At 40.2% G+C, this 24,572-nt stretch overlaps 2 protein-coding genes across 6 annotated transcripts in view; one reads left to right on the forward strand and one right to left on the reverse strand.

Moving 5' to 3' along the window:
• Positions 1 to 10,855, reverse strand: part of musk (muscle, skeletal, receptor tyrosine kinase) — a 31,744-nt gene extending 20,889 nt beyond the window's left edge. Inside the window, exons 1-6 of one of the 2 annotated variants that reach the window (XM_030434733.1) lie at positions 10,623 to 10,855; positions 3,884 to 4,010; positions 2,664 to 2,815; positions 2,368 to 2,495; positions 1,958 to 2,099; positions 1,443 to 1,567 (exon numbers count right to left, since the gene is read on the reverse strand). In XM_030434733.1, coding sequence (XP_030290593.1) covers positions 1,443 to 1,567; positions 1,958 to 2,099; positions 2,368 to 2,495; positions 2,664 to 2,815; positions 3,884 to 4,010; positions 10,623 to 10,713 — 765 coding nt within the window. In that variant the 5' untranslated portion in view covers positions 10,714 to 10,855. Of the gene's footprint in view, positions 1 to 1,442; positions 1,569 to 1,957; positions 2,100 to 2,367; positions 2,496 to 2,663; positions 2,816 to 3,883; positions 4,011 to 10,622 lie in introns of those variants that run through there. The other variant, XM_030434734.1, reaches the window with a different exon arrangement.
• A 3,578-nt stretch (positions 10,856 to 14,433) lies between these two features.
• rassf6 (Ras association domain family member 6) lies at positions 14,434 to 24,169 on the forward strand. 4 transcript variants are annotated; one of them, XM_030436642.1, is made up of 11 exons: positions 14,434 to 14,576; positions 18,284 to 18,360; positions 18,536 to 18,614; positions 19,651 to 19,811; positions 20,796 to 20,890; positions 21,152 to 21,351; positions 21,437 to 21,538; positions 21,709 to 21,760; positions 21,837 to 21,955; positions 23,325 to 23,422; positions 23,698 to 24,169. In XM_030436642.1, the coding sequence occupies exons 2-11, from the start codon at positions 18,302 to 18,304 to the stop codon at positions 23,771 to 23,773; spliced, it is 1,041 nt and encodes a 346-aa protein (XP_030292502.1). In that variant the 5' UTR covers positions 14,434 to 14,576; positions 18,284 to 18,301; the 3' UTR covers positions 23,774 to 24,169. The 4 variants fall into 4 exon arrangements, with proteins under 4 accessions (XP_030292502.1, XP_030292503.1, XP_030292500.1 ...); XM_030436643.1 differs by having other exon boundaries at positions 14,444 to 14,576; positions 18,287 to 18,360; XM_030436640.1 differs by lacking the exon at positions 14,434 to 14,576 and adding an exon at positions 17,705 to 17,991 and having other exon boundaries at positions 18,287 to 18,360.
• The last annotated feature ends 403 nt before the right edge of the window (positions 24,170 to 24,572 follow it).

The raw sequence follows: 24,572 nt of genomic DNA on the forward strand, positions 1-24,572 counted from the left end.
ATCACTACTACTAGTGTAAAAGGTATCACTGATATATTTAATCAATCATATCTGTTGTGATATGATACATGTGAGGGTGATTAAAACCAAACCATTGCAATTACTCAAATCTTAGAACACACTCACTGGATATCAGACTTATAACAACTGATTACTTCACATACTGGGTCACAAAATCTGTTAAAAATTGATTGCATCTCCCTCTATAATATACATATCGCCTCTACAACAGCTATATATCCAAATAAGGGGAGTAAGCCCTGTTATGAGACTGGGCCTTTGGACAATCTAGCCAGAGTCTCCGGATAACAGTCGGCCATTAGAGGCTTTGTGCACACTCCCTTAAAAAGACAAGCCAATTGCAGCTGATAACACTGTGTATCACTGGCTAAATGGAAGGCGATCTCTTCAATCCCCTGTCACTATAATGGGAATTCCTTGGCTGTTTATACCGCTGATCCCACAGCCAATCTCCGAGTGCTGCGTTAAGTCTGTGTATGTATGTCAGGGAGATGGACAGCGAGGGATAGGTTGGCTAATTTCTTGTATGTTTGCATTACAGTGTATTGTATGTGTGTGGATTTTTGTTCCTGGTGTCCCGGTTTCCTTTTTTGCTCCATGCTCATGCTCATGACTTATGTTATTGTGAACTAATTTTGCATTAAGATCTTAATTGATTTGTTGATCAAGGCACATGAACAGCAAAAAGAATGTATACCATTCAGTATTTACACATTAAGTTGGTCTGTGTTTAGCCTTCTGTCTGTTCTTTGGATTAGTCAGCCAGTAAGGCAGCTGTTTACTGCCAATTTATGTAAACAATGCTAATATGAAGGTTACAGGTAATAGCGGTTAGTCTACTAACTTTAGTGGCTAGCACAGCTGTATGCTTTTGGACGCTTCTATAATGTTTAATCTCAGATCTCAACAAAGACAAAGGCTTTTTATAAATAAAACGTCATGTGAGTATTTCCGTAATGCATGTTGGCTTTCCTCCTTATCTGCGCTGTTATTGTCACAGCTTTCCTATTATGTAAAGCTCTGCAGCTGACAATGTGTCAAAATGTCAGCCATGCGATACATTTTCTCTATTGCCGGCTGTGGCGGGTGACATTTGAGCCAAACTCGACCACTGTGAAGGAGACAAGAATATTCCTGGAGAGATCACAAGCATTTATGAGAAGCCGAAGGGTCAGTGCCTGGACATGGATGGTTGGATGCATGGAGCTATCATCATAAACAAAGTTTTTTATGTTGGTTTTTGATTGCAAAAATGTAGCTGTGAGCTTTAGTTTCTCATTACATGTGGTTTAGACACTTTTTGACCTTGAACAGAGGCACATTTACAATGAATTTAACTCAATCAGCATCAGTCAAGGACCATTAAGAAACCCACCAAACCCCCAAACATGTTTTCAGACACACAAACACTGAGTACTCACAGTATTCCCATTCTCCAGCCAGGTGATGGTGGGGATTGGATTTCCAGTGGCGTTGCACTCCAGTGAAATCTGGCTGCCATACGCCACCCTCTTCTCCTTGGGAACCCGGAGGATTCGTGCTGGAGCTGAACACACACATACACGGCCGTCTTTCCATCACTTTTGGATACATTACTTACACTTACAGCACATTCATTTCATGGAAACTTACTACAGCCACTACTTGCCAAACCCTAACTTTAACCCAAACCAAACCTTAAACCAAGTCTTCACCTTAAAATTGATTGATTTACATTACGGGGACGTTTTTGTCCCCATAAGGAAAGTGGGTCCCCACAATGTGACTATGTAACAGATTTATGTCCCCACAATGTCAAGAATACACGTCCACGCGCGCACACACATACAGTCACACAGTTTAGACACATGGACAAACATACTGCAACTGAAAAATTATATTTTAAGTATACAGGATATACTAAGCATAGAAAGTGAAACCAAGTTTAAATACATACCCTGTACCTCTATGGTGACAGGCTTTGAAAAGGCCAAACCAAAGCTATTCCTGGCCACACAGCGATACTGGCCGGCATCCTCCTTCTGTATGTTATGGATCTTCAGTGCACCATAGTCAAGAATGGTAACACGGTCACTGAACTGGGAAGATGAAATGATTTGTTATTTCTTTGATTGAAAGAGGCTAACTTGATTTGTTTCCGCATTTTTTTATTTTTTTTTACATTGTTATAGTTTTAAAAATCAAAGACAAAAGCATTTGGGCTATTCTGTAATAATTAATACACACTCTGGATGTTTTCTGTAGTCTGCACCCATTACCAGTACTTGTCAGACAGAACAAATTCCAATGTCTTCCTGTAGCAGTAAATCAAAGTAAAAAAAAAAGGAAAAAGGAAAAAGAAAATACTTTGATAAGCTCATCATCCTTGAGCCAGGTGACATCTGGTTTGGGGTTGCCAAGGGTAACGCAGGGCAGCACTGCTTTGGATTCTACCAGAAGGGTTAAATTGGTAGGATGGCGTTTGATTTGTGGCTCTGATGGCAAAACAGACAGAACAAGAGAGACAAAATAGGTTTAGTCTTTTGTCTATATTCTACTGTGAGTGCTTTGTTCTTAATGGAATTGCTCCAACTGCAATTTAAAAGACTAAAAATATATCTGGACTCAAGATCAAGACAACCTTAGACAGAAAGCAGACGTACTCATCTTTAGCTGCAACGCTCCGCAGCTCTTGGCCGGCTCTCCGATGCCGTTACTGGCAATGCAGCAGTACTCTCCATTGTCTAACTCTCTTACATGAGGGATGATTAACATCTGGCCCTGCTCTCTGGTAATGTACCGTGGGTCGTAGTACCTGGTGGTGAGCAAAGAAGAGTCTGATGGTGAGTATAAGCAACCAATGAACTTTTCTTTAACATACTCAACTTGTTAAGTGTCTTGAAATGTTACAAGCTTTAGAAGTATGCTGTTAGGGAAAATGTTGACTATTACCCGAACATGAACAATCCATATCTATATCTTTGAATGTCTGATTTAGGCTATGTGGCTATAATGTTTTGCATAACTTACTAGCTAATGTTAGACTATAATTTTGCCAACTTTTTTTTATGTTAGTCTTGACTGTAGCTTCTAGTTTTAATACAGTGGTAGTCAACAGTAACTTTTTGATGTTGATGGTCACGTTACCAACATTCAAAAAATATTTCACTGTTAGCCTTTGGCTTGCTAAACTAGACTGCCAATTTTACCAACTTTTGTATAATTTCACTGACTGTTGTCATTTAGCGGTAGCCTTGATATTTTCTAAGCTAGAGGCTTATGGTACGTACAGGTTTTAAGTAATTATGGCCTATTAGCCCTGTTGTGGAAATAATGTTGTCAGGCTAACATTTTAATATAATATAAGCCTTGCATTTAGCAGTGTTACTGATATGTTATACTGCTTTTTTAAGCTAATGATGACCTTACAAACATTTCTAAAAATGTCTAAAAAGTTAGCTTTTTGCTAATGTCACAGGAATCAAATCCATTTTTCCTCGTTAGCCTTCTAAGGCCATACTTAGCAGCTATTGTTACTGACATTACTGTATCATAACCATAGTCTTGTGATGAAAAAAATGAGCAGCTATTTACACAAATTAAGGTTAGGTTAAAGCTTAGCAGCTAGCACTGACATGTTTTAAATCAGCCAATATGGTTGAGGAGACAAAGAAGGAAATACCAGCTACAGAAACTCAAACTTCATCAATTTAAAACTAAAAAAAGTACAGTAAACTCCAGAAACCTTGAAAATCTTGTGGAAGGGAATCCGCCATAGAATAAAATTATGATTAAAACAAGTATTTCACAGTTTACCATTTGAATCGTGGTCGCCTAAATTCCTAAACAGTTAGCTGAAAGATGTCTACAGGTGTAAACTCACATTATTTGGTGGTTGTTCTTGGTCCAAGTGATTTCAGCGGGGGGGCGGGACTCCACCTCACAGATGAAGGTGGCGTTGTGATCCAGCAGTACATCCACTGTCTCTAGTAAGGTGATGATATGGGGCGCTGTAGGAGGTGCACATGGGACATTACAAAACAAGACATCCATTGCAGTATACGAAATAATGGCCAGACAGAACATTAACATAATAATAGACCTTCTGACTGAAGGAAGGAAGGAATTAACTGCGAAGTGTGATTGCTAATGTTAAAGCTTTTGGAGATAAGGTTGAAAATTGTCCATGTTGTTTCCTAATGATGCATCACAGGGAAGTGTAAACAGCTGCATCTTCTCAGCCAAATGATCTGACATTCTTGGCATTCCTGCTTGAGACAGAGTCATCTGTTTGAGTCACTCAGCAGTCTAGCTATGACTGTTGACCAACAGGACCAGATCAGAGGTTCTGTGGCTCGTTGCAGCTCTGACCTCAGTAGAGCAGAACAAGGGCGACTTTGAGGGGAGTGTGTTTATTCGTGCGATTACATCTGAGGCAATGTGGGATTTTGCAACTTTATATAAAGCATTGCGAAAGAGGGGGGAAAAGAGAAAAGGATGAGGGCGATGGAATGACAGAGAGTCCAACTTGATGTGAAGTTTGCAGTGAGGACACTTTAATTTAAGGTTCAAGGACAGACTCCGTCCCCGGTGCACGCACTGTTCTCCACTATCTTGTTTCACCAGATGGTCTTTGTTAAAAGGAAAGCAGGTAAATTGCCAGTTCTGTGTATGCTGAATATACAAATCATTGGAACCACCTGTATTTTTTTCCATGATATGAACCAGGTGAATGTAGAGGAAAAGATGTGAGCAATTTTCATTTCATGTATTTAGTGAGTTTAGATGGTAAAAGGGAGTTTTGTATAAGAAAAGCAGCTCACTTTCAGACGAGTGGGACAAGAGTAAAAAGGGAATGCAGTTCAGTATTAGTAATGCAGTCTGATATGTATTTATTTATTTTTTACTCAAGGTGAATGTAGTGAGGTGGAAGAAATGAAAGGGGCAGTAAAAACAAATACAAAAGACATGCTGAAAGGGAAAAGCGATGGAAGGAGATAGTGGTAGCACAGGAGTGAGGCAGCCAATGTTTATACGTGGATTCACATCAGAGACTTTAAGGTTGCTTTAAACTTTGTCTGAACCGAGGAGAGGAAGAGGCAGAACAGAAAACAGAGGAGAGGAGAAAAAGGAAAGAACAGAAGAGTCTGATGGACACTATACTTGTTTCGTCTCTTGAGAAACAAAGATTTCACAATAGCACCGCTGCCCAAAACTACCGGCCCCACGTCACTGCTGCTGTTTGACTCATGGAGAGAAGGCTACTGTGAATCAAACCCCGACAAAAGGTTAAACCTTGGTTTTAAATACTGGAATGCAATTTTAGCCAAGGTCAGAGCAAGGTTAAATAGCTCAGTACTTGCTTTATTAAGTCATGTCATGAATAGAGTTTAAATTGTGTTTTTAGCATGGTAGCAGCGGGACTCTATAGATGGCAACACTGGTCCATGTGTTGGTCAGGCAGTCCACCACTTAACTGAAATATCTTTTCAGTTATTTGACAATCATGGATACCGATGATGTTGGTGATCGTTCAAGTTTGTGGGATTTTTGTGAAATGTCAAAACAACTAAGGACAAAAAGATTTCCCCCCAAGGATACATTTCATTACCCCATCCAACATTGTGATCTATTTACCAAATATGCAACGCTATTGTAATTGCGCAACTGTTATTGAGCATTAGAATTTTGCCCAAAGCACCGCTGTGCCTACAGTACACTCACAGCAATCCAGTTACCAAAATAAATGTTGCCACATGTACAGTCCATTTCTGCAAACCAAAATTATATGGAAACTCGCGATTTCTAGTTTTATGTATGACAACAGTGCGCTTATGGTCTGATTAGGTTTAGGCACAAAAAACAATTTTTTAGGACAGAGTGAGATCATTTTTCGGTGCCACAAACGTGTATCAGAAAATTGTCCTGATGTCTTTTTACACATAGCTTGTTTTGCACATCCAATTCATAATAGTAGTTTTCACATCCAGTGGTTTAATGATTACCAGTGTTGAAACATCTTGGACAGTGGTCTCTGGCTTGACAGCCATCACGCCACCACCATCATCCCATCTTCCTAACATGTTCATAAGTAAGTAAGTAAGTGTGTAAGTAAATTCATACACATAATCCAAATATGAGATGACACATACTGTAGAAACCTTGTTCAAAAAACATTCAAATTTAACATATTCTTTGTTTACAGGAATGTAAAATGCCAACTTTTTATTCTGGGGTGTTCACAGTGCTGCTAGCTTGGACAGGAGACTCTTTGTCATGTTTCATCAAAAAAAATGTCCAAACGTGACACTGCAAATTTTGTTTGTGGAAGTTCTACGGCACATTATGCTGATGTTGTTGCCATCATGGCTATCAGAGTTCACCAAATGTCAGAAAGTACTTCCCCTTAGAAACTTCTGAATACATAAATTTGAAAGAGTTAAGTTTTGTATAGAGCATCACTAAGGTACAGAGGGTTGGTTTTTGACTGGTTTTGTTGCTGAATGAGTCTTTTTTTTCTTCACCATGTTACTCATACTTTTGCCAGTGTTATGTCTGAACGGATGGATAACATCTGAAGAGACGAGGTTTCGCTGTGGCTCATGTTTAACCACATGACTCATTATTTAGAGCAAAAGAGAGCCTCAGTGGATTTGACCTTGCGAGAGGTCCTTGTTCTGAAATGCTGCTTGGACAGCAGAAGTGATACAGTGCTGTTGTCAGAGAGTCACATCTGGGCTCGGCTGTATATATTAGAAAAATCTTCTTAATCCACACAAGTGCCTCGCATTATCACTCTTTGTGTGTGTCCCCTCGAGAGCATAAAAATATAAAGCTGATGGTGCGCAGGGTAGAGCTGAAAATTATTTTTACTTTTACTTTGCATAAACCTGCCAATTTTGCTCTTACAATGTTGTTTACAATATATTTTATGTCTTTCTTGTTTATGTTGTTTTGAACCACTGAATTAATCTTTCTCACTCTGTCTTACTTGCATCTTCTCTGTGTTTTATTGTTTCCTCCCGTATCCATTAGATCTTATTGGAGTGAATTTATTTCCCAGAACAGTGGCCTACTTCGGAGCCTGTAACTTATAACATCCTTTGATGACTTTGGTGTTTGCTTTGATTTGGAGTTTATCCCCTAGGTTTTTTCCATGCTTTGAGTTGAATCCTCTCTTCTCCCCGACTCTTTCATGCAAACCAGATAGTTCACCAAGTTCTTTTGCCTGATACACTCAGTGTGGTCAAACAAGAGCAAACACAAAATGGTATTGTACTCGTGGCATGTCAAGGGATCGGATGTCGTCGAAGGGAGTCATCTGTTGTTTGAAGATGTTCTGTTCACATAGACACACTGAGAAGCAATAAAAACGCCCTCTTTAACTCATTATGCGGCCATTAAATACACAAGTGGTTAAAAACTGTTCCTGGTACAGAATATTTAACATTAAAGGTGTAATATGTATAAATTTGCCACCTGTCAAATTCATACTCAAAACAAACAGGAGGCAGCAGAGTAACTGCCAACTGCTGCTAAATGTAGCTGCCCATAGCTTGTTTGCTCAGTTAGCAGTGCAGCTAGCGGTTCACACTGGGGACCAGTGATTCGGGAGTGTTAATGTTTACACGGCTAGCACAGGTGCTTCCAACCGGGCCAGCCCACGGCTAGCTGGTGAGCATGCTAACTTCAGTAAATATCTCTGCAACACAATACATAGCAGTTATTTTGTCAAAAGTGCTACTTGTTCACATTATTTCGATGTTTTTTAATTAAAATTCTGACATGCTGCACCTTTAATGTGGGCTCACAACATAGTTAACAAATTACCGCAGCGAGGTGAAATATCTCCTTGGTTTATGCAGTCACCAATACACATCAACAATAAACATCCATGAATTTACTGGCTCGCAATCATTTCAAAATAAAGCCAGCTCTGCCCAGCGGAACTGATGACAGTGATGCCTTTTGTGACATTGCATTTTGGCTTTGCACAACATACCCACGCCTCATAAATCACAACGAAAGAACCAGTAATAATTGTATAACAATAACGCTTTTGTCAACACTTGTCAACCAACAGTTGCTAATTGTTTATTTGCGGTCACGGCTCGTAAAACTTTGCTTAATCAAGTCACGGGCAATTACACTTGATCTTCAAAAGCTAAACCTTGTTTATGTTGTGTCGTCTAATTTAATTTCAGTCTCACAAAACTTAGTGAGAGATGCAGGATGATGGGAGTTGTTTTTATTGTTTAACAACCACCATTGCAGATGAATATCTATCTGATGTGACCTCAGATAGAAATGTTCATGGACGAGGTCATGTCTTATTATGTTTCTCCCATCCTTACTCTCTTATGTATCATCTGATGTTTTCCCAGAAGTTAAAGCGACTAACCAGCTAAATGAAACACATTGTTACCTTTAGTAAAATTACAGATTTCTCTGAGTATGAACATTGTTGTAAAAAAATGTTAATAATGTACACAAGTCAACAAAATATTTAACAAGGGTCGTTGTATTTAGACATTTAAAGGAGAAATGTCACATATTGTATTTAACTTTAATGTTGAAGCAATAGCTTAACAATATGGAAATACAATTACAGTTCCTACAGTAAGATGAAAAGATCTTTATCAATCTCATGAGTGTGTGTGCTTTAAAACGAAGTTACACTCATCTTTATTGTATAACCAGACAATCATTTTGATTTAAACACATGAACACATGAGTTTTGCAGTGGATTTTCTGCAAGATAAACTGCAAGAACAGCATATATATGTGTATATATATATCTTCATAAAACACACTTCGGGTACTGAGGATGATGTGGATTTAGACATTTATAACTTGATAATGGATTTCAGCGCGTTGGCCCCTGAAAGAATTCCAATGGCTCAAGTAACATCTTGAGATACTGTAACATCTTTGATGAAATGTTTTTGATGGACTCTCCATCTCCTGATAAAATTATTGACATCTATATCATCTTCCTCGCTCATATCTACAAGTTATTGCTGACAGGATGCCTTCAGTGATCTGGACCAACAAGTAAGATGCCATCCGCATTTCTTCCAGCCTTCTAATCACTGTCGTATTACACGCAGCACAGGTCGTCTGCCAAGCCGAGCCCTACCCCATGTCAACCCCACCTACGATATCTCCCCTGGCAGAATGTGACAGCATCACCACCTGTCTCACCGAGCCGCTCCGCAACAGTCACTGTATATCTGTGCTTATAAAACATGTATTGTATGTCAATGGCCTGCTCTGCAAGCCTGTGCATGTGACTGTAAAATAGTGCCAGCATTTGATACGGTACCCATCTCACATGTCCTGACATCCCGAGGCTGCAGCTGAACTGGCTGCAGTGAGCCCTCCAGATGTCCATTTTTGATTATTTCTGAATTTGTTTTTCTTATCATTTCCAACACTTTCATATGGCAGGTGCAAAACGCAAGAGGAGTTAATCACAACATACAACCATGCTCACTTTCCAACCCTGTAGGCTCACAGCACAGCTGTGTCAGAGGTAAGTTTGGCTGATCAGAAATTGAAAACGATAAAGCAGATGCAGCTTTTTAAAGGTGCACTGTGTAGTTTTTTGGGGAAGAAAATTTTAATGAGAAGAGAAAGATCTTCATTAACTGATTTTTATGCTTAAACAAAATGACCTTAAAGGAACACACAGTTTCATGCTGTTATCCCATGTTAATATGTGGCGGACCTTGCCACCTCTCTAGCTTCAAACAGTGTTCTGGGGACCTTATTGTCCTCTGAGAACAGCTTAAAAAAGAACAAAACAAAAAACAAAACAAAAAAAATATAATATATATATATATATATATATTTCTGAGTTCGTATTATTACCTCATTAATATTTTAAGTCTGAATTTATTCTCCAAAACTACACAATGCCCATTTAATGCCATGTGTGTTAATCTTGTGGACTTGTTTGTGTTTATCATTTCCTGGCTGAGACTACAGACAATTATCCTGCTTCAGACGGACGATAAGGTCCATTTATTTTATTCTGGAGTCGGCTCCTGACCACATTTACAACACCCTGCAGAGAGGATATGTCAGAACTATAGGAAGGATATAGATTTAGTCACATTTACACTGTGTAGGCCTATAAACACCTTCTCGTTTTCCCGGCAGGATGTGGTGGAAAACAGGTGATCTCAGCGCCGCATATGTCTGGAAACTCCAACTGCATTCTCTTTAGGAAAAGTTTTTACAGAGGGTGAAATGGCAAAGGATGCGCTCCATGATATTCCCTTTTTGCATATATTGTTCAAGCCGCTGGACTTCGGAACTCATAATTTTTTATCACACATTATATATAATGTATGGTGTCAATTTAGGGCCTTGTTGTTTAGAGTTGCCCTTTTTCCTTCATCTGTTTTTTGTATCACGGTTATTGTAATCATGTAGTATATTATCATATCTCATGAAACACAAGACGCATTTAACACCTCTATGGATTAAGTAAGCTTTAGAGAATTCACACTGTTTTTATATATTCAATATCTGAATGTGTTTGAGAGACTTTTGACAACTGTGATAAAAAACAAAACACACTCCGAACACAGCAAGTACACAGAAACTACACGTACCTCTCTGCATCCCAACACTTGAGGTGACCAGAATCAGCAGAAACACTGAGACGGTTACCGCAATGTTCACCCTGGCTGTAGACCGGTCCATCTTGATGAGGCTTTGTGACGGGTACGGTACAAGCTTGGATTAGATTCCCATGGCAGGTAAGGAGACGTTTGTGTTGGTTCACTCACTGCGTTTCTTCACTGTGTGCGTCTGCGTGTGTCATAGCCAGGGACAGCCATGAGCTCTGTGCTCAGTCCCTCTGTGTGTGTGTGTCTGTGTGTGTGTGAGAGAGAGAGAGAGAGAGAGAGAGAGAGAGTGTGTGTGTTTTGATGGACAGTGGCAGCTGCTAGCTGTCCTCATGTACAGTCACTCAGGTTCTGGAGCCAGACCTCAAAGCTCCACCGGCTGCAGTGCTCAATGCCGGTAATCAACAACAGCGTCAGTCCACTGTTTGTTCATCGAACCACAGAACAAGCCGCGCTCAGGGTCCTGCTCTGAGGCGCTGTGTTGGTTGAAATACGTCACATTTGTGTCAGTGAAGCTACGACAGAAACAGAAATCAAAAGCAGCAAACATCACTGTGTATTTAATAGAATGCAAATGAACATTTAATTAACATTTCTTTTGTAAAATAGCCCCAAATCCTGTTTGTATTAAATGTTGTACATGTTGTAACAGAATTGCAGTTCAAAACGTAACCCTACACGGGACACAAGTGGCGGAAACGAACGTTAAAGCTGCAGAGAAGAGTCACATCACCCATAAAAAAGGCGACAAGAGAAGTTACTAGATTAGAAGACTTTCTATTTTCAGAAAGAGCAGTGTCAGGACATTAGGTCACAATATAGTGTATCAGTTTGGTTTGCATCTTAACCATCTACATGCAGCCTTATACGCAGATAAACAACATTAACAATACCTCTGTACACTGAATTTTACTGTACCAACCCATGGACACACGGGCATATAAGGACTGGTCCCTTAACATGTATTTACTGTCACATGTTGACGCACACAGAGTCCAGGAGGCCGCCTTTGTGTCCACCTGTCGCCTGCCAGGCTGTATGTCCTGTTTTATTTTAGGAAAGGAATGGCATTTCAGTTCATTTACCCCTCATCCATTCTGCCTTGGATGGAGCCAACTATTGTATTTCCCTCAGCAGGCACACTTAGTTGAACACATTGTTGTCAAGGCAAATGGTTTAGTTTCTCCTAAAGGTGCAATATGTAAGAATTATAGTTACCAAAATAATATCCACAGAATGTGGAAAAACAACAGTGTTGACTTTAGGTCAAAGACGTCTCTGTGTTGTGTTGAACTGATATCCACTGAAGTTAGCATGCCAACAAGCTAACCCCAGCCCTGTAAACCTCTGCCTCTCAGGGGTCCAAAGCTCCTGTGCTACCGGTGTAAACAGTAACACTACCCGGGCTAACGGAGTTAACATGCTAACAGTAGCTACAGTCGTGGGTGTATAAAAAGAACACAGGTAGCAGCAGTTAACAGTTATTTTTATGTGACATGCTGCGCCTATTTGTTGGTGGTATGAATCCAAGATGGACAATTTGGGCGTATTTCACCTTTAAAGAAATAAAATGTTTATGTTTTGCCTTTACAAAAGTTTAACAAATGATGTTGTAATAGCTGTTTGGGCTTCAACCCTCTATTCTGAACCATACCATCACTTAATGTAATGGTGAGTGTGCCATTGGTGATGTTGTCTTTTTGTCTTAAGTGACAAGACAAGATTTATTTCCTTGCTCACTGTTTCTATTTTACTGTCCATTTCTATTCATCGGCTAATTCTATATATTTTCTAGACTGTCATTTCCCTCCATCTTAAATGGCACACATGCTGTGTAAGCTTCACATAAAGTGGACCAGCAACAATACATAGCTGTAATTGTTCTTTTAGTGACCATACTGCACACCACTAGGTGATGCTGTCATGCAGGGTAATTTGTAATACATGGCAGATCATAGTGTTATCGTAATATAGTGTGGTTTTCTTCCAATGACGAAACACACCACTGAAGTAGCTCAAACAAATCCAAGACCAAAAGAAAAACATTACAGCATCAAACCACCACTGGCCCGGGACCACTGACTCAGCTGTATAATCCTGGACAACATTTGTCCCGATGCACTGCCTCCCTCTGCTGACACAAAGATGAACTGCTCCTGAAACTTGGATCACAGCAGTAAACTGAATCCTGTGTCAACATGTTTCATATATTTGAGATTCTGTAAAAGGAAAAAAGAAAAAAAAAGAAAAAATACTGACTGTACAGCTAAAACAGCTCCACTATTCTTCTGCCCAAAGTTTTTGCATGTTGCATTTTGTATGTTCTTTTATCGTGAAGCATTAAATTACACTTTAACTCTTAAAGTTGAACCAAACTGCTGTTTTGTATTGAGAGAGGATAAGGCATGGTTTCACTTGAAAGTCACATGTGACCCCAGTAATCACAATAAGACCAAGACAAACTCTGGTTAATGACAAAATGTTCAAAGCTCCAGCCTCAGGGTGGAGCTGTTCGGAGACTAAGTGTACTCTGTGGTGGAAAACATATTGGGACACTGTGATGAAACAAGAACAATTGCAGAATGTTAATGACTCCAAGTCTCCCTCATCAGGAAATTGAAGCCCCATTTGTTCCACTGAAGCTGCTCTGCAACCCACACTAGCCAAATGTCCCTGCGGAGCGAGAAAGAGAAGAGAGTGAAGCGGGTTATGTTTATAAAAACGATGGTGTCTGTCGTGTCTTCACTCATCAATTGAAATTTACTTGGTCTGTGGCCATGGCTGCCCAATATGAGGCCTGCAGGCCAAAATTGGTCTGCCTTTGGGTTACCAGATGTTTCCAGCATTAAATAAATAAATAAATACTAAAAGTCATCATAGAAATCACTGTTTTCTCTGCTTCTCTTTAAATATGTAGGATCGCCAAATATTCATCATTTTTCAAAATCTGAGCACATTGGTCAAAATGACACTTTGTGCAGGACATCATACAACAGACCATACTCACATGGTGGCCATTTTCCTCTGACGTCCTTCCTGCAGGTTGCAAGTCATATAAAAGTATGTAGTCTGGCAAACTATTAGTAAAAATCTGGGAGGACATCAGGCCAGATTTCATGGTGAACCACATGTTCGGTAACCCATTAGCTAATGTTAGCATTGAACTACCTCCTACCTAACATTACCTTTTGATTACATCTTGCATGTTTCACTTCCAGGCTTCCATAAAAGTGTCCATGATATGTCTGATGCTAATTCAGTATTATTTTCTATCATATCCTGTTATACTGTCAAACAGTAATGTAAGCTGGAAAGTGGTTTAATGCTAACGTTAGTTGTCAAACAAAATGTAATGGGCTTACAGTACATTATTTTATTTTGAAATTCTGCCCATTGGCCCTCCATATTTTCCCTATCCATTGTCTTTTCAGTTGCTGATCAAGCGGGAAGTGGTGAAACGATAAAGTTTTTGCCAGATTCTCTCTGTATGTTACGGTTTTTATGACCCAATAGAAATTGTTTGTTTCCTCCCAAAACTTGAAAGGTGGCTAACAGGGGACTGTCAGTTTATTGGTTAGCTCTCTCTTTCTCTCTCTCTCTCTCCCTCTCTCTAGCCACACACACACACACACTCACACGCACACACACACACACCTACACACACACACACACACACACACACACAAAGCAGGAGACTCATATCTGGTGTCAGTCAGCCCCTCCCTCCCGACGCTGTCTCAACCTGTCCTGTAATAATTAACCAGCTGCTGCAGTGTGCTACATATGCTCACCTCCTACCACACCGCCGCATGCACTGTACTCTGGACCTATGAAAAAACACGCACACACACTCACACACGTATGCACACACACAAGGTACAAGACCTCAAACATGGAGTGAATCAGCTTTATTTGTCTGGAGATTGAAAGACTGGCCAGGTAGGAGTGTTAATGTTTCATTATTTTTGTTAAAAGTGAGCGTTACTGTGAAGAAAATAAACCAACTAGTTTTACTATTAGCTGGTAACAACATTAATTCATACAGAATTCAGCTGAATGTATCTATTTTCTAATAATCATTAAAAACCTGAAGATATTTTATGTATACAAGCGTGATAGTTGAATGTCTGTTGTGTTATGAGAAAAACTTAGTCAGGCTTCAAATGTAAAAGTTAGTAACAACTGTTTGTGTGGGCTTCAATAGTATTTATGACTTTTTCCTAACTTTGATTATGAATTACAGCTCTATTCATGGGTCTACTGTGCTTTAATTTGAATTTGATTTAAAAAGATGCAACAGATGTATTGAAATGTAATTTCAATTGGGGGCACCATATAAACTGTACATATTTAGGTGAAATCTGTGCACCCGAATGGAAAAGAGAAAGCGTTAATACAGCACAAAGGGAGATGGGAGTAGATTGAGGGAGACAGAGAAGGCAGCGAGGGGGGGAGTGACACACAGGAAAGGAGAAACTGGGTGTGTCACGGTGTACCTTGGCTGTTTTCCCGCTGGCTATGTTTTTTTTCCAGCTCACAGTTTGACAATTAATAAAGCTTTTATTTTACTGTCCGCACACATTTCACCCTCTATTGTGTCCTCGGTGTCAGTTTGGTGTTTCGGGTTTTGCCAGAGGATATCTTGATGATGACATACACAGTATTACACAGCTAAATTCTCATGTAGCAGCTCTGTGTTACACCTATTTTACAGGCTTACAATGGCCTTTATTGAACATCCACCAAATATTGTATAAACAACAGATTTATACTATAAGTTTGAGCACCTTTTGAATTGTATTGCTCTGCATTTGAAAACTTGGCCTCTCGTCACTTTAACTGTGTCACGACTTTTTGCCAGTGTGCACGTGGTGCCCTTTTAAATTTTCGCCCCTGCCCCTCAAACATCTTCAGCCTGCCACTGTAAGAACAGCTAAGTCTCTAAAATTGTAGTCTATCCAAATGCCTGATTCTCATCATGGTAAAACTTCTAAACCAGGTGTTTTGTTTTCCATGAATGACCTATTTTTTTGAAAACTCTTTAAAAACTGACAGACTTGTTTTGTAAGATTCTTCAGCTTCCAGGCTCGGAGCAGCTGTCTTCTTTAAAAGACTGCTGCTGCTGCTAATAGAACCGTGCCTGCGTTGGATTTATTAACTCTGACACATTATTGACTTTGCAGTGCTGCCCTTATTTCAGTAGTTCTCCTTTCCTGGTGGCTCTGCTTTCACTGTTGACATGCATGTGATTCATAAATCACACACACATGCACTCACAGTTTAGACACATTTGCTCCTGGGGGAACCTTGAAAATCTGCGTGTTGAGTCTTGAAAGACACAGTGAAGTTCTCACACGAGTTCAAGCCAGAGATAGAGAAAAGAACTACACACAGTGTACCAAAAACAGCATAATTATCCTTTCTATTGTTCCTTTCTTTTGTATCATGTTCTTCCTGTATTTATTTTTGCAATGAGGCTCTTCTACACCCTTTCTCAAACTTTTAACGAGAGCACAGGATGCCTGTTCAGACACAAACGAGCACACCTGGGAGCTGCTGGATCTGAGCTGAAGCTAGCTCATCACCTAACCATTGTACAATGTATTCTATAAAGGCTGAGTTATGATTGAGACTAAACATAGAGGCTGTCGTATGTTTCACATATGAAGCCCTTTCAGACAAATTTGTGATTTATGATATGAGGCTAGGGGCTATGAATAAACTTGACATGACTTAAACATAAAACACTGTGTAATATTACACAAGTTTATCTCCTTCAGCCATGAAGGAGACTTATAACTTATCTCTAACTCCTAAGGTGCAGTAATGCTCGAAAGTGAATGTTCCAATGTTCCAATTTCCCAGAGCCCAAATCTTTAAACAACCTCTTTTGTCCAGCTAACAGTCTAAAAGCCAAAGATCCTTCATTTACTACCATAAATAACACACAATAGCAGCAGTTTCTTCAATTTAAAGGGAAACTCCATCAATTTTACACAGTAAGGTATGTATCTTGGAGTGAACTACTGCATATTTGAAAAGAAAAGTCGCAAGAAGCCTTTTGTGGCTCCAAAGGAAGCTGCATGTAATCTCATAAGTTACCTCCAGTGATGTCACTCAGTGGCCAAGTTGTATTGTGGGTAATGTAGGCACCAGGTTTTTCAACACTGTTGGACTCATTGTAGACAGTTTTAAAACAAATGATCTCAATCGATACAGCGCAACCAGCTGTCACCTTTTTTTATACCATTCGTTCTTCCTCCTTTTCAAAACCAATTGCCTACATTACCCATAATGCAACGTAGCCACTGAGTGACATCACTAGAGAAACTGTATCAAATTACACACAGCTTGCTATGGTGGAATCAGAAGCTGAAACCAGCGAATACTTTGCATGAAAAATGACTGAAACCATTAAATTAAATATCAAAACATTTGGAAGCCAATTTTCTGTCGTTCTACTAATCAGTTACTTTAATTGACTAATCGTTGCAGCCCAGATGTGATGTAATAAACTGAGGCGATGTGTTTTCCGTGTTAAATTTCACATATTCAATACGTGAAATGTAAGACATCGCGCATTTCACACATCGCATCAGGTGGGACAACGCTTACGAGAGAAATTCACATAGAGGCCCATGTTGTGTCGGGTCTACAGTATTTCACACGTGTGCTTTTGGAAGAGATCTGTCATTCACATTACTTTTTTTGTCTGACATTGTGGGATTCCCTCCATTTTCCTAGAAACATTTGCACAGAAAGCACTGCACCTTTAAAAATTTGTTGTTGAACCGTCGGTTCGGACGGGGAGTGGCGGGGCTGCTGGGATGACAGCTGCTGAATACCTGAGATAGTTCCTCACAGCGAAAACAGGCTGAGACAGAGAGAGAGAAGGAAAAAGAGTGATATAAAAGGGACAATTACAGGCCGCTGCTGCGTCATCAAAAGATTGAATAGGAAAAAAGAAAAATGTTGAAAAGAGAGAGACAGAGAGAGAGAGAGAGAGAGAGAGAGAGAGAGAGAGAGGCCACGTGTATACTCCAACAATCGCAGGCTTCAGAGTCTCCGGCCAAAGAATAAACAAATGGCTTGGTCTACACTGTCATCACTGGTTACTGGGTGGAGTACTGTTATTAAATCTCTTGGAGACAAGCACAAAAAAAGAAAGTGAAAGAGGGACAGAGAGAGAGAGAGAGAGAGAGAGAGAAAGAGAGAGGGATAAATATAACACACAAACTTCAGAGGGAGAGAGGCAGAGAGCGGAAAGAGATATTTAAAGCACAGACAGAAGAAAAGACAGAGAGACAAAGACACAGAATCAAGAGGAGAGCTCTGATTTGTCATGTTAGAGAAGGTAAGACTCTCATTATATCGTTTGTTCTCGGAAGGAGTGACTCTGTGCTGGCTGCACAAGTGAGCTCATTCTTCTGTGCAGTTGCTCGCTCCATGTTGACACAGTGCTTGTCAGGTGTCTGAATCCAGGAGCACGCTCACTGAGGAGGCGTTCAACAAGTCGTCAGCCTCCAGAGTTTCACTCCAGTTCGAGCTCGAGGTTTGGTTTTAGGAATGTGGTGACCCGAGCTGTTGACATGACTGCTCTGTCTCTCTCTGTCTCTCTCTCTCTCTCTCTCTCTTTCTCTCTGCAGTAGCTGAAGAAGCCAGAGATGAACGAGGCAGCTCATCCCCAAGTGATCCAGGCAGGGGACGGGAGGACGCTCTCCAGGTGGGTGGACAGCTGATGGAGACATGAATTAACACGACTGTCATCCTGATGAGAGAAAGCACGCAGCCCCGTTGGGAAGGATGAAAGAAACAAAAACACGACTGTTACATAACTGCAGCGCCGCGTCGTGGTCTGCAACACTTAGTCATCCCCCTGCTGTTGTGTTTATTTCCAGAGCAGAGTTTCTCTCGCTGCTGAGGACCTACAACTGCTTCCTGAGGGACCAGACCCAGCTGCACCTCAGCTTCTCTCAGGTATGTCGACGTTGCACTTTCAACACTTTCTGTTTTGGTTTGACATCCATACACAGTTTCTCACAGTCACACATTTGTCACATCTTAACTTCACTTTGTCACGTCTTCAAGATATTTTGGGTGTTAAAGGGGAGACACTCCAGGTCAACAGTGTAAAGATTAAATACACATCACCATGAAAGTTGGTTTCTGGCACTATGTAGTTTTGGAGAAGAAATTCAAACTCAGGATTTTAAAATGTACGATATTAAGAGGTAATAATACAAACTCAGGAATATTTATTTATTTATTTAATCCATAACTTAACAAACAAGATGTTGGCAGTTTACGTTTCTGCAAACCATAGACACGTCTGAGGTTGAGATCTGTACCTAACGTGGCATATCACGTTCACATGAAATGCTTGCTAGCTGATTCTCACATCAGGTGGTGTCATTATTACGTTATTACAAGGCTGCCAAACAGTTGATTGAAAAAAATCAACCGATACATGCGTAAAGTTGGGACATAAGTTGAACTTGTTTCTGGTTTTTGCAGAAACTCGCTTGGATAACATGTGTTCTGACGATTGGATTGAAAAGCCCTCATTATATACGAATAAATCTGGAAGGTCTGGCGAATGTAGGTGCAACTGAACTGCAGGTTTCTGGCTCAAAGTGTGAGAAAAAACACTTTTTGAGTAAACAGCCCTTAAAGATATGTATTGTCAAATTTAAACAAGAAATTTAAACAAGAATAGAAAAAAAAACTTTTACTCTATTCACCTATTCAATAGGTGAATAGAGTCAAAGTTTTTTTTCCCCCCCGAAACATCCCCAGTTGTTCACTTACAGTTCATCAAGGCTATTACTTTTATTATTCGATATCTACTAATTCAAAGCAACATTATATAAAGATTTGCATTTTGTGCGGATTGTGCCTAAAACTGACCAGTGCATTGACAAAACGATGTCCATCCCTGCTGTATCTCCCTTAACTAAGTGCATGACTGTATTTACACACTGTACAGGTGTATGTGGCTCTGTCTCTATAACAGGCTGAGGATGGAGAGGTGGTGGTGGAGGGCTTCCTGAACATCTCCTGGGGAGTGAGGAGACCCATCCGGCTGAAGATACAGGACGATAAACAGATGCATCCCTTTGCCCCTGTGATCTCACCGGACCCCGTCAGTCCAGTCAGCCCACTCGCAGACAAGAGGTTCTTTTCATTTTTTGTATAATGTTATTAATCTCTTTTGTTTCATTCAAAAAAGGCAAGCTTCTATAAAGCCTTGAACATGTTTTTGCCAGATATAAGAAACAACTGTGTTGAGTGTTCATAATCACTAGTGGAACAAATGAATCACCTTGTGACATTTTTTCCAATGAAATCATGTCAGCATGATGTTATGTCATCTCTGCGTGTTCATCTAAACTGAGAGAGAAAAACACAGAATCAAATATGGCCGTGGAAATACTACTATGAGCAGGGCCGGTTCTTTATTTAGTTTTAAAAAGAAAATCAGTCAGATTATGAGCTTTTCGTTTTTCAACCTTGACAAGGTAATCCCCACATATTTGCCTTTAGTAGATTAATGCGAACAAAAACACTTTTGACTGACTTGTGTTCGACCACTTTGTCAGCCATTGTTAAACAAAGTCCCTCTCACAGTCAGTCCAAATATGAGCTTTGTACAGAAGCCCTGGGCGAGTGAGGAATTTTTTTTTTTTTAGTGATCCATCCTCTAAGATTGATCCAAATGTCTTTCTTGCCTGTGTTTATGACCTCAGAACTGGTGAAAAAAACTGTTTTGCCAGGGTAATCAAAAACCCAGGATAAAAAAAAAAAAAAGATATTCAGGATAATTTTGTTTATATCTTTTCTCCTGATTTCTTTATTTCACGTTTTGTCATAGATTAAAAATGAATAAGAAAGTAAGTAACTCAGAAAAAAAAAACGGGAGAGAAAGCGATTCAGATCAGGGATCATACTGGCATGGACAGCCCAGACTGACAACCCTTATCAAGTCAATAAAGCTCTCTATACATCAAGAGTGAGTGACATCAAGTCCTTGATGCAAGTCACAATTTGCAGTCCTTCGTGCAGTAAGCAATTAAAACAAGTAAACAGTTATATGTATCAACTGTTTCCTGCTGAGGTTAAAACTAAAGGGATGTTCATTCCTGCATTCCTTCTCTGCAGGGGTATGACGCGATGGGGAGAGTATGCTGACCTTCACCAAATAGATGAGATGGCTGAGACGCCGCAGGATATAGTCGTCACCAGTCCTTTACCAGGTTGTGTTTTCCACCCCAACCTCCTCCCTGTGTGTTTCATCATACCCCCTCACCTGACTTCCTCCTTTTGCTGCTGTGATGTTTACCACAGCCACTAGAGGTCCTTTGCTGTGTGTCGTGTCCTCTCCCTCCCCTGCCTTTCCCGTCTCTCCGCAGCCGTCATCGTGACGAAAAATAATCCGGGAAAGAATATGATTGTTATTCCCACCGAATGTTGATTATCAGATGTTTTATGCATGTGTTTCTGCACAACTCCGAAAGGCCCGGTTGTTTATGAGACCACCACGCTGCGTCCCACGAGGCAGAAGAGCGCCGAGCTGGAGGCGGAGTCCAACCTGTTTCGCTGCATGAGCGACGCCTCATTGGTCAAGAGGAGGAGGGGGAGGGGCAAGTCAGCAGCACAGAGGGAGAAAGAAAGACAGCATCGCTTCTCCATCAACGGACACTTCTACAATTATAAGGTAGATTTCCGCTCGACCCTCCCCTCTCTTTATCCAACACTTTCACCCGGACTGTCGCTCACCAATCTCTCATTGGCCTCCACAGACCTCCATCTTCACCCCATCCTTCGGCACGCCAACTAAAGTGCGCATCTCCAGCAGGATGACCACGGACCAGGTCATTGAGCAGCTGCTAAACAAGTTCAAGGTGAGCTTTTGCACGCATTCTTCTAACTCCAAGAGAGATGACGCGAGTGCCAACTCAATTACTTCTGGGCTTATCTATAAAGCAACCCTATGCCAACATGCTTTTATAAAGAAGAGGATGGTTTCCCCTGTTAATCCGATACTGAATCTCTTCAATCTTCGATCCTACAGATAGAGAACGATCCCCAGGAGTTTTCACTGTACTGTGTTCACCAGAGCGGAGGTGAGCTCGGTCTGCTGTACCAGAGTTACACAGCAAATGACACTACTACACTGACGTTTGTGTGTTTGTTCTCTAGAAAAGAGGAAGCTCAGTAACAGAGACCAGCCCCTATGGGATCGCATACTGATGGGACCCTCTGATGACATCATGAGGATCTTTCTGATGGACATGGACGAGGAGGAAGTCAGCGATGATGTGAGTTTGACCATCCTGAATGAATGAATCCTGACCGAAACACAGGGGTGTGTCGGTATATCTAAACCTTCCAAAATATTAACTTGGTGTTTAACTAGAGAAGAATTCCGAATCTAAAACATTGATGATTCCTCAGGTGGTCAAAATCAAATCCAAAGATCCTTTTCTTGTGCCACCGATGTTGGAGTTGTTACCACAAGTTTAAAGAATTCCTTTGAGCCCATTTCTTATTTTTGTGAGAATATTCACTTAACTGTAGAGAGACCTGCAAGTTACTGTGCAATTATTTAGTGCATCTAGGCAATATATAAAATGCTTATTGGTTTGTTAGTTCAAGGTAAGAAGAAGCTAAGGAAATAAGGGATTAACACTTTTGTGTTTAAGTTTAATGTTGAAATACATTATACTGTGGGTGTTATTTTAATTAATGAGTACCTGCATACTAATTACAGTGTATTACAATGGCAATATAACCGGATAACAAGGCAGGAACAATGGAGTAACAGTCACGGTGCAGTGAAATCATCAATATTATCACATAAATTGCCATATATCATATATTTGCGGGACGTTAAAATGTTAAAAGTCTTTAAAACAGAGATGTTTTTACATTTGTGTTCTTGCTGGGAAACTTACTGCCCCAGAAAAGACGGGTGTGTCCTCACAGCTACAACTACAAAACCTTTATAGTTTTATTGGTTCTATTAATGTTCTTAAATACTGGGCTGTTAAAAAAATGTTGCATAGTTTTCCCCCTCTCCAATGTCATCGCAGTGTAGTTACAGGGCAAATAAAATGTTATTATAAAGTGTTTTTGTGTGTGTGTGTGTGTGTGTGTGTGTGTGTGTGTGTGTGTGTGTGTGTGTGTGTGTGTGCTGCCTGTGGCTCAACTACTTTTTATGGCAGAGGTGAAAGATGCAGGCTGTGTCTAAAACATGTCCCTATGAGACTCCCCCCGGATGATCTTATATAGCAACTGAATATAAAGTGCTGTTTCACTTGTATACAACATCTGGTGATGAAAACTCACATTTAAGTGCAGCAGAGAAACAATAAAACATATTTTGGTCTCAGCATTTAATAATAGTTTTGAGTCAGCAAATGTATTAAAAGCTGTGTAAATCATCTGGAGAGTTACATCTTCTGTTGTCTGTTTCTTATTGCAGCAGTATAGAAAAAAAAACAGGACATGTTTTTTCTTTTGTCATGCCATTACAGATGTCCCTCTGGCTCCAGATGTTTTTTATTTTTTATTCCTACTTTGTCACAATTCAGTGTAAGGGCCTAGACGATAGACGCTTGTTTGTTATGTTGGTTAAGTTTCTTAACTGCCAAGACTTTCCGCTCCTCCCCTCTCCTCCCCTCTCAGGTAGCCCAGTATCTGAACTTGGAGCTTCCTATCCTGGAGCATGTCCTGCTGAAACTCAGAGAGGAGGAGAACAGAGAGATACAGAGGATCATTGTCAAGTCAGTATATAATCTTTGTGTTAAAACACTTTTGTCGAACTTTTAAATTCACAACATGAAAACAATAAAGTTTTTATACTCACTGGCTGCAGCAAACCGCAACAACTGCTAACAGATGTGCTCATGTGACGTTCACGCATGTTGTAGTAACACTTGCTCAGCAGGCGATGGCGCCGATATTCCCAGTGAGCTTTGATGAACTTGGTGCTTACTCGTGGTGACTGTATTTGTGTGTGTCTTTTTGTGCCTTGTGTGTGTTTTGGGGTGTCCGTCAGGTACCACAACCAGCACAGAGTCCTGTCCCACATGCTGAACTGTAAGCTGTCACCTCACATTGAGACCAGCGTGTGAGGACCGCCGATCTGAATCACCGACACAGGACCGGTCATTCATCTGCACCTTAGGGCCGAGAGAGTAGCTGCGGAGAACTCTGTACATTTATTTTTGACTTTTAACGTCTGTAGGTTTAAAAACAAGGTTACAGCCGCAAAGGTTTGGGCGTGAAACACAAAGACGGGAAACACTATGTGTCAAACTGATACCATTAAGGACAAACAAGAACATGGTACCTTTTCAAGTCTTACTGAGAGAGTCGCTTATATCGTTTTATGTTCACTATATGATTTTGTTCTTTGTTTTTGGAAACTGTAAAATAAGGATAAGGTAAAACTGTAAGATGCTGCTGTAAATAACTGTAAATCATTGTCATGTGTTCAATAATAAATATAAGATGTGGGACCAGCATGACTTTTATGTCTGTGTTTTATGTTTCTAGGGCATGCTGGACAATAAATGAATCCATATGCACTCAAACGTAAACATTTATTTTCTTTATGATGAGTAATTTATTTGATCTTTCAAATGCCACATCGTGGTAAACACATCAGATGACTCCTATATAAGAATCATCATCATCACTATCATAACCAAATGTGTATCTCTGCATTTATATGCACAGATTGATTCATTCAGTGTGAATGGTTTAATTGAGCAGCACAGGTACTTAATAAATTGACTTTACTTCGCGTCATATAAGTTACCTCACTGAAGTTACGTATGTGACGTACATACGTTTGTGACTGATGGTGCATACTTTAGTAACCTAGTTATATTAAGCCAAACCACATTGTTTCTCTAAACCTAACCAAGT

The sequence above is a fragment of the Sparus aurata genome, chromosome 12 (assembly GCF_900880675.1).
Source record: "Sparus aurata chromosome 12, fSpaAur1.1, whole genome shotgun sequence".
In the NCBI taxonomy this organism is placed as follows: Eukaryota; Metazoa; Chordata; class Actinopteri; order Spariformes; family Sparidae; genus Sparus; species Sparus aurata.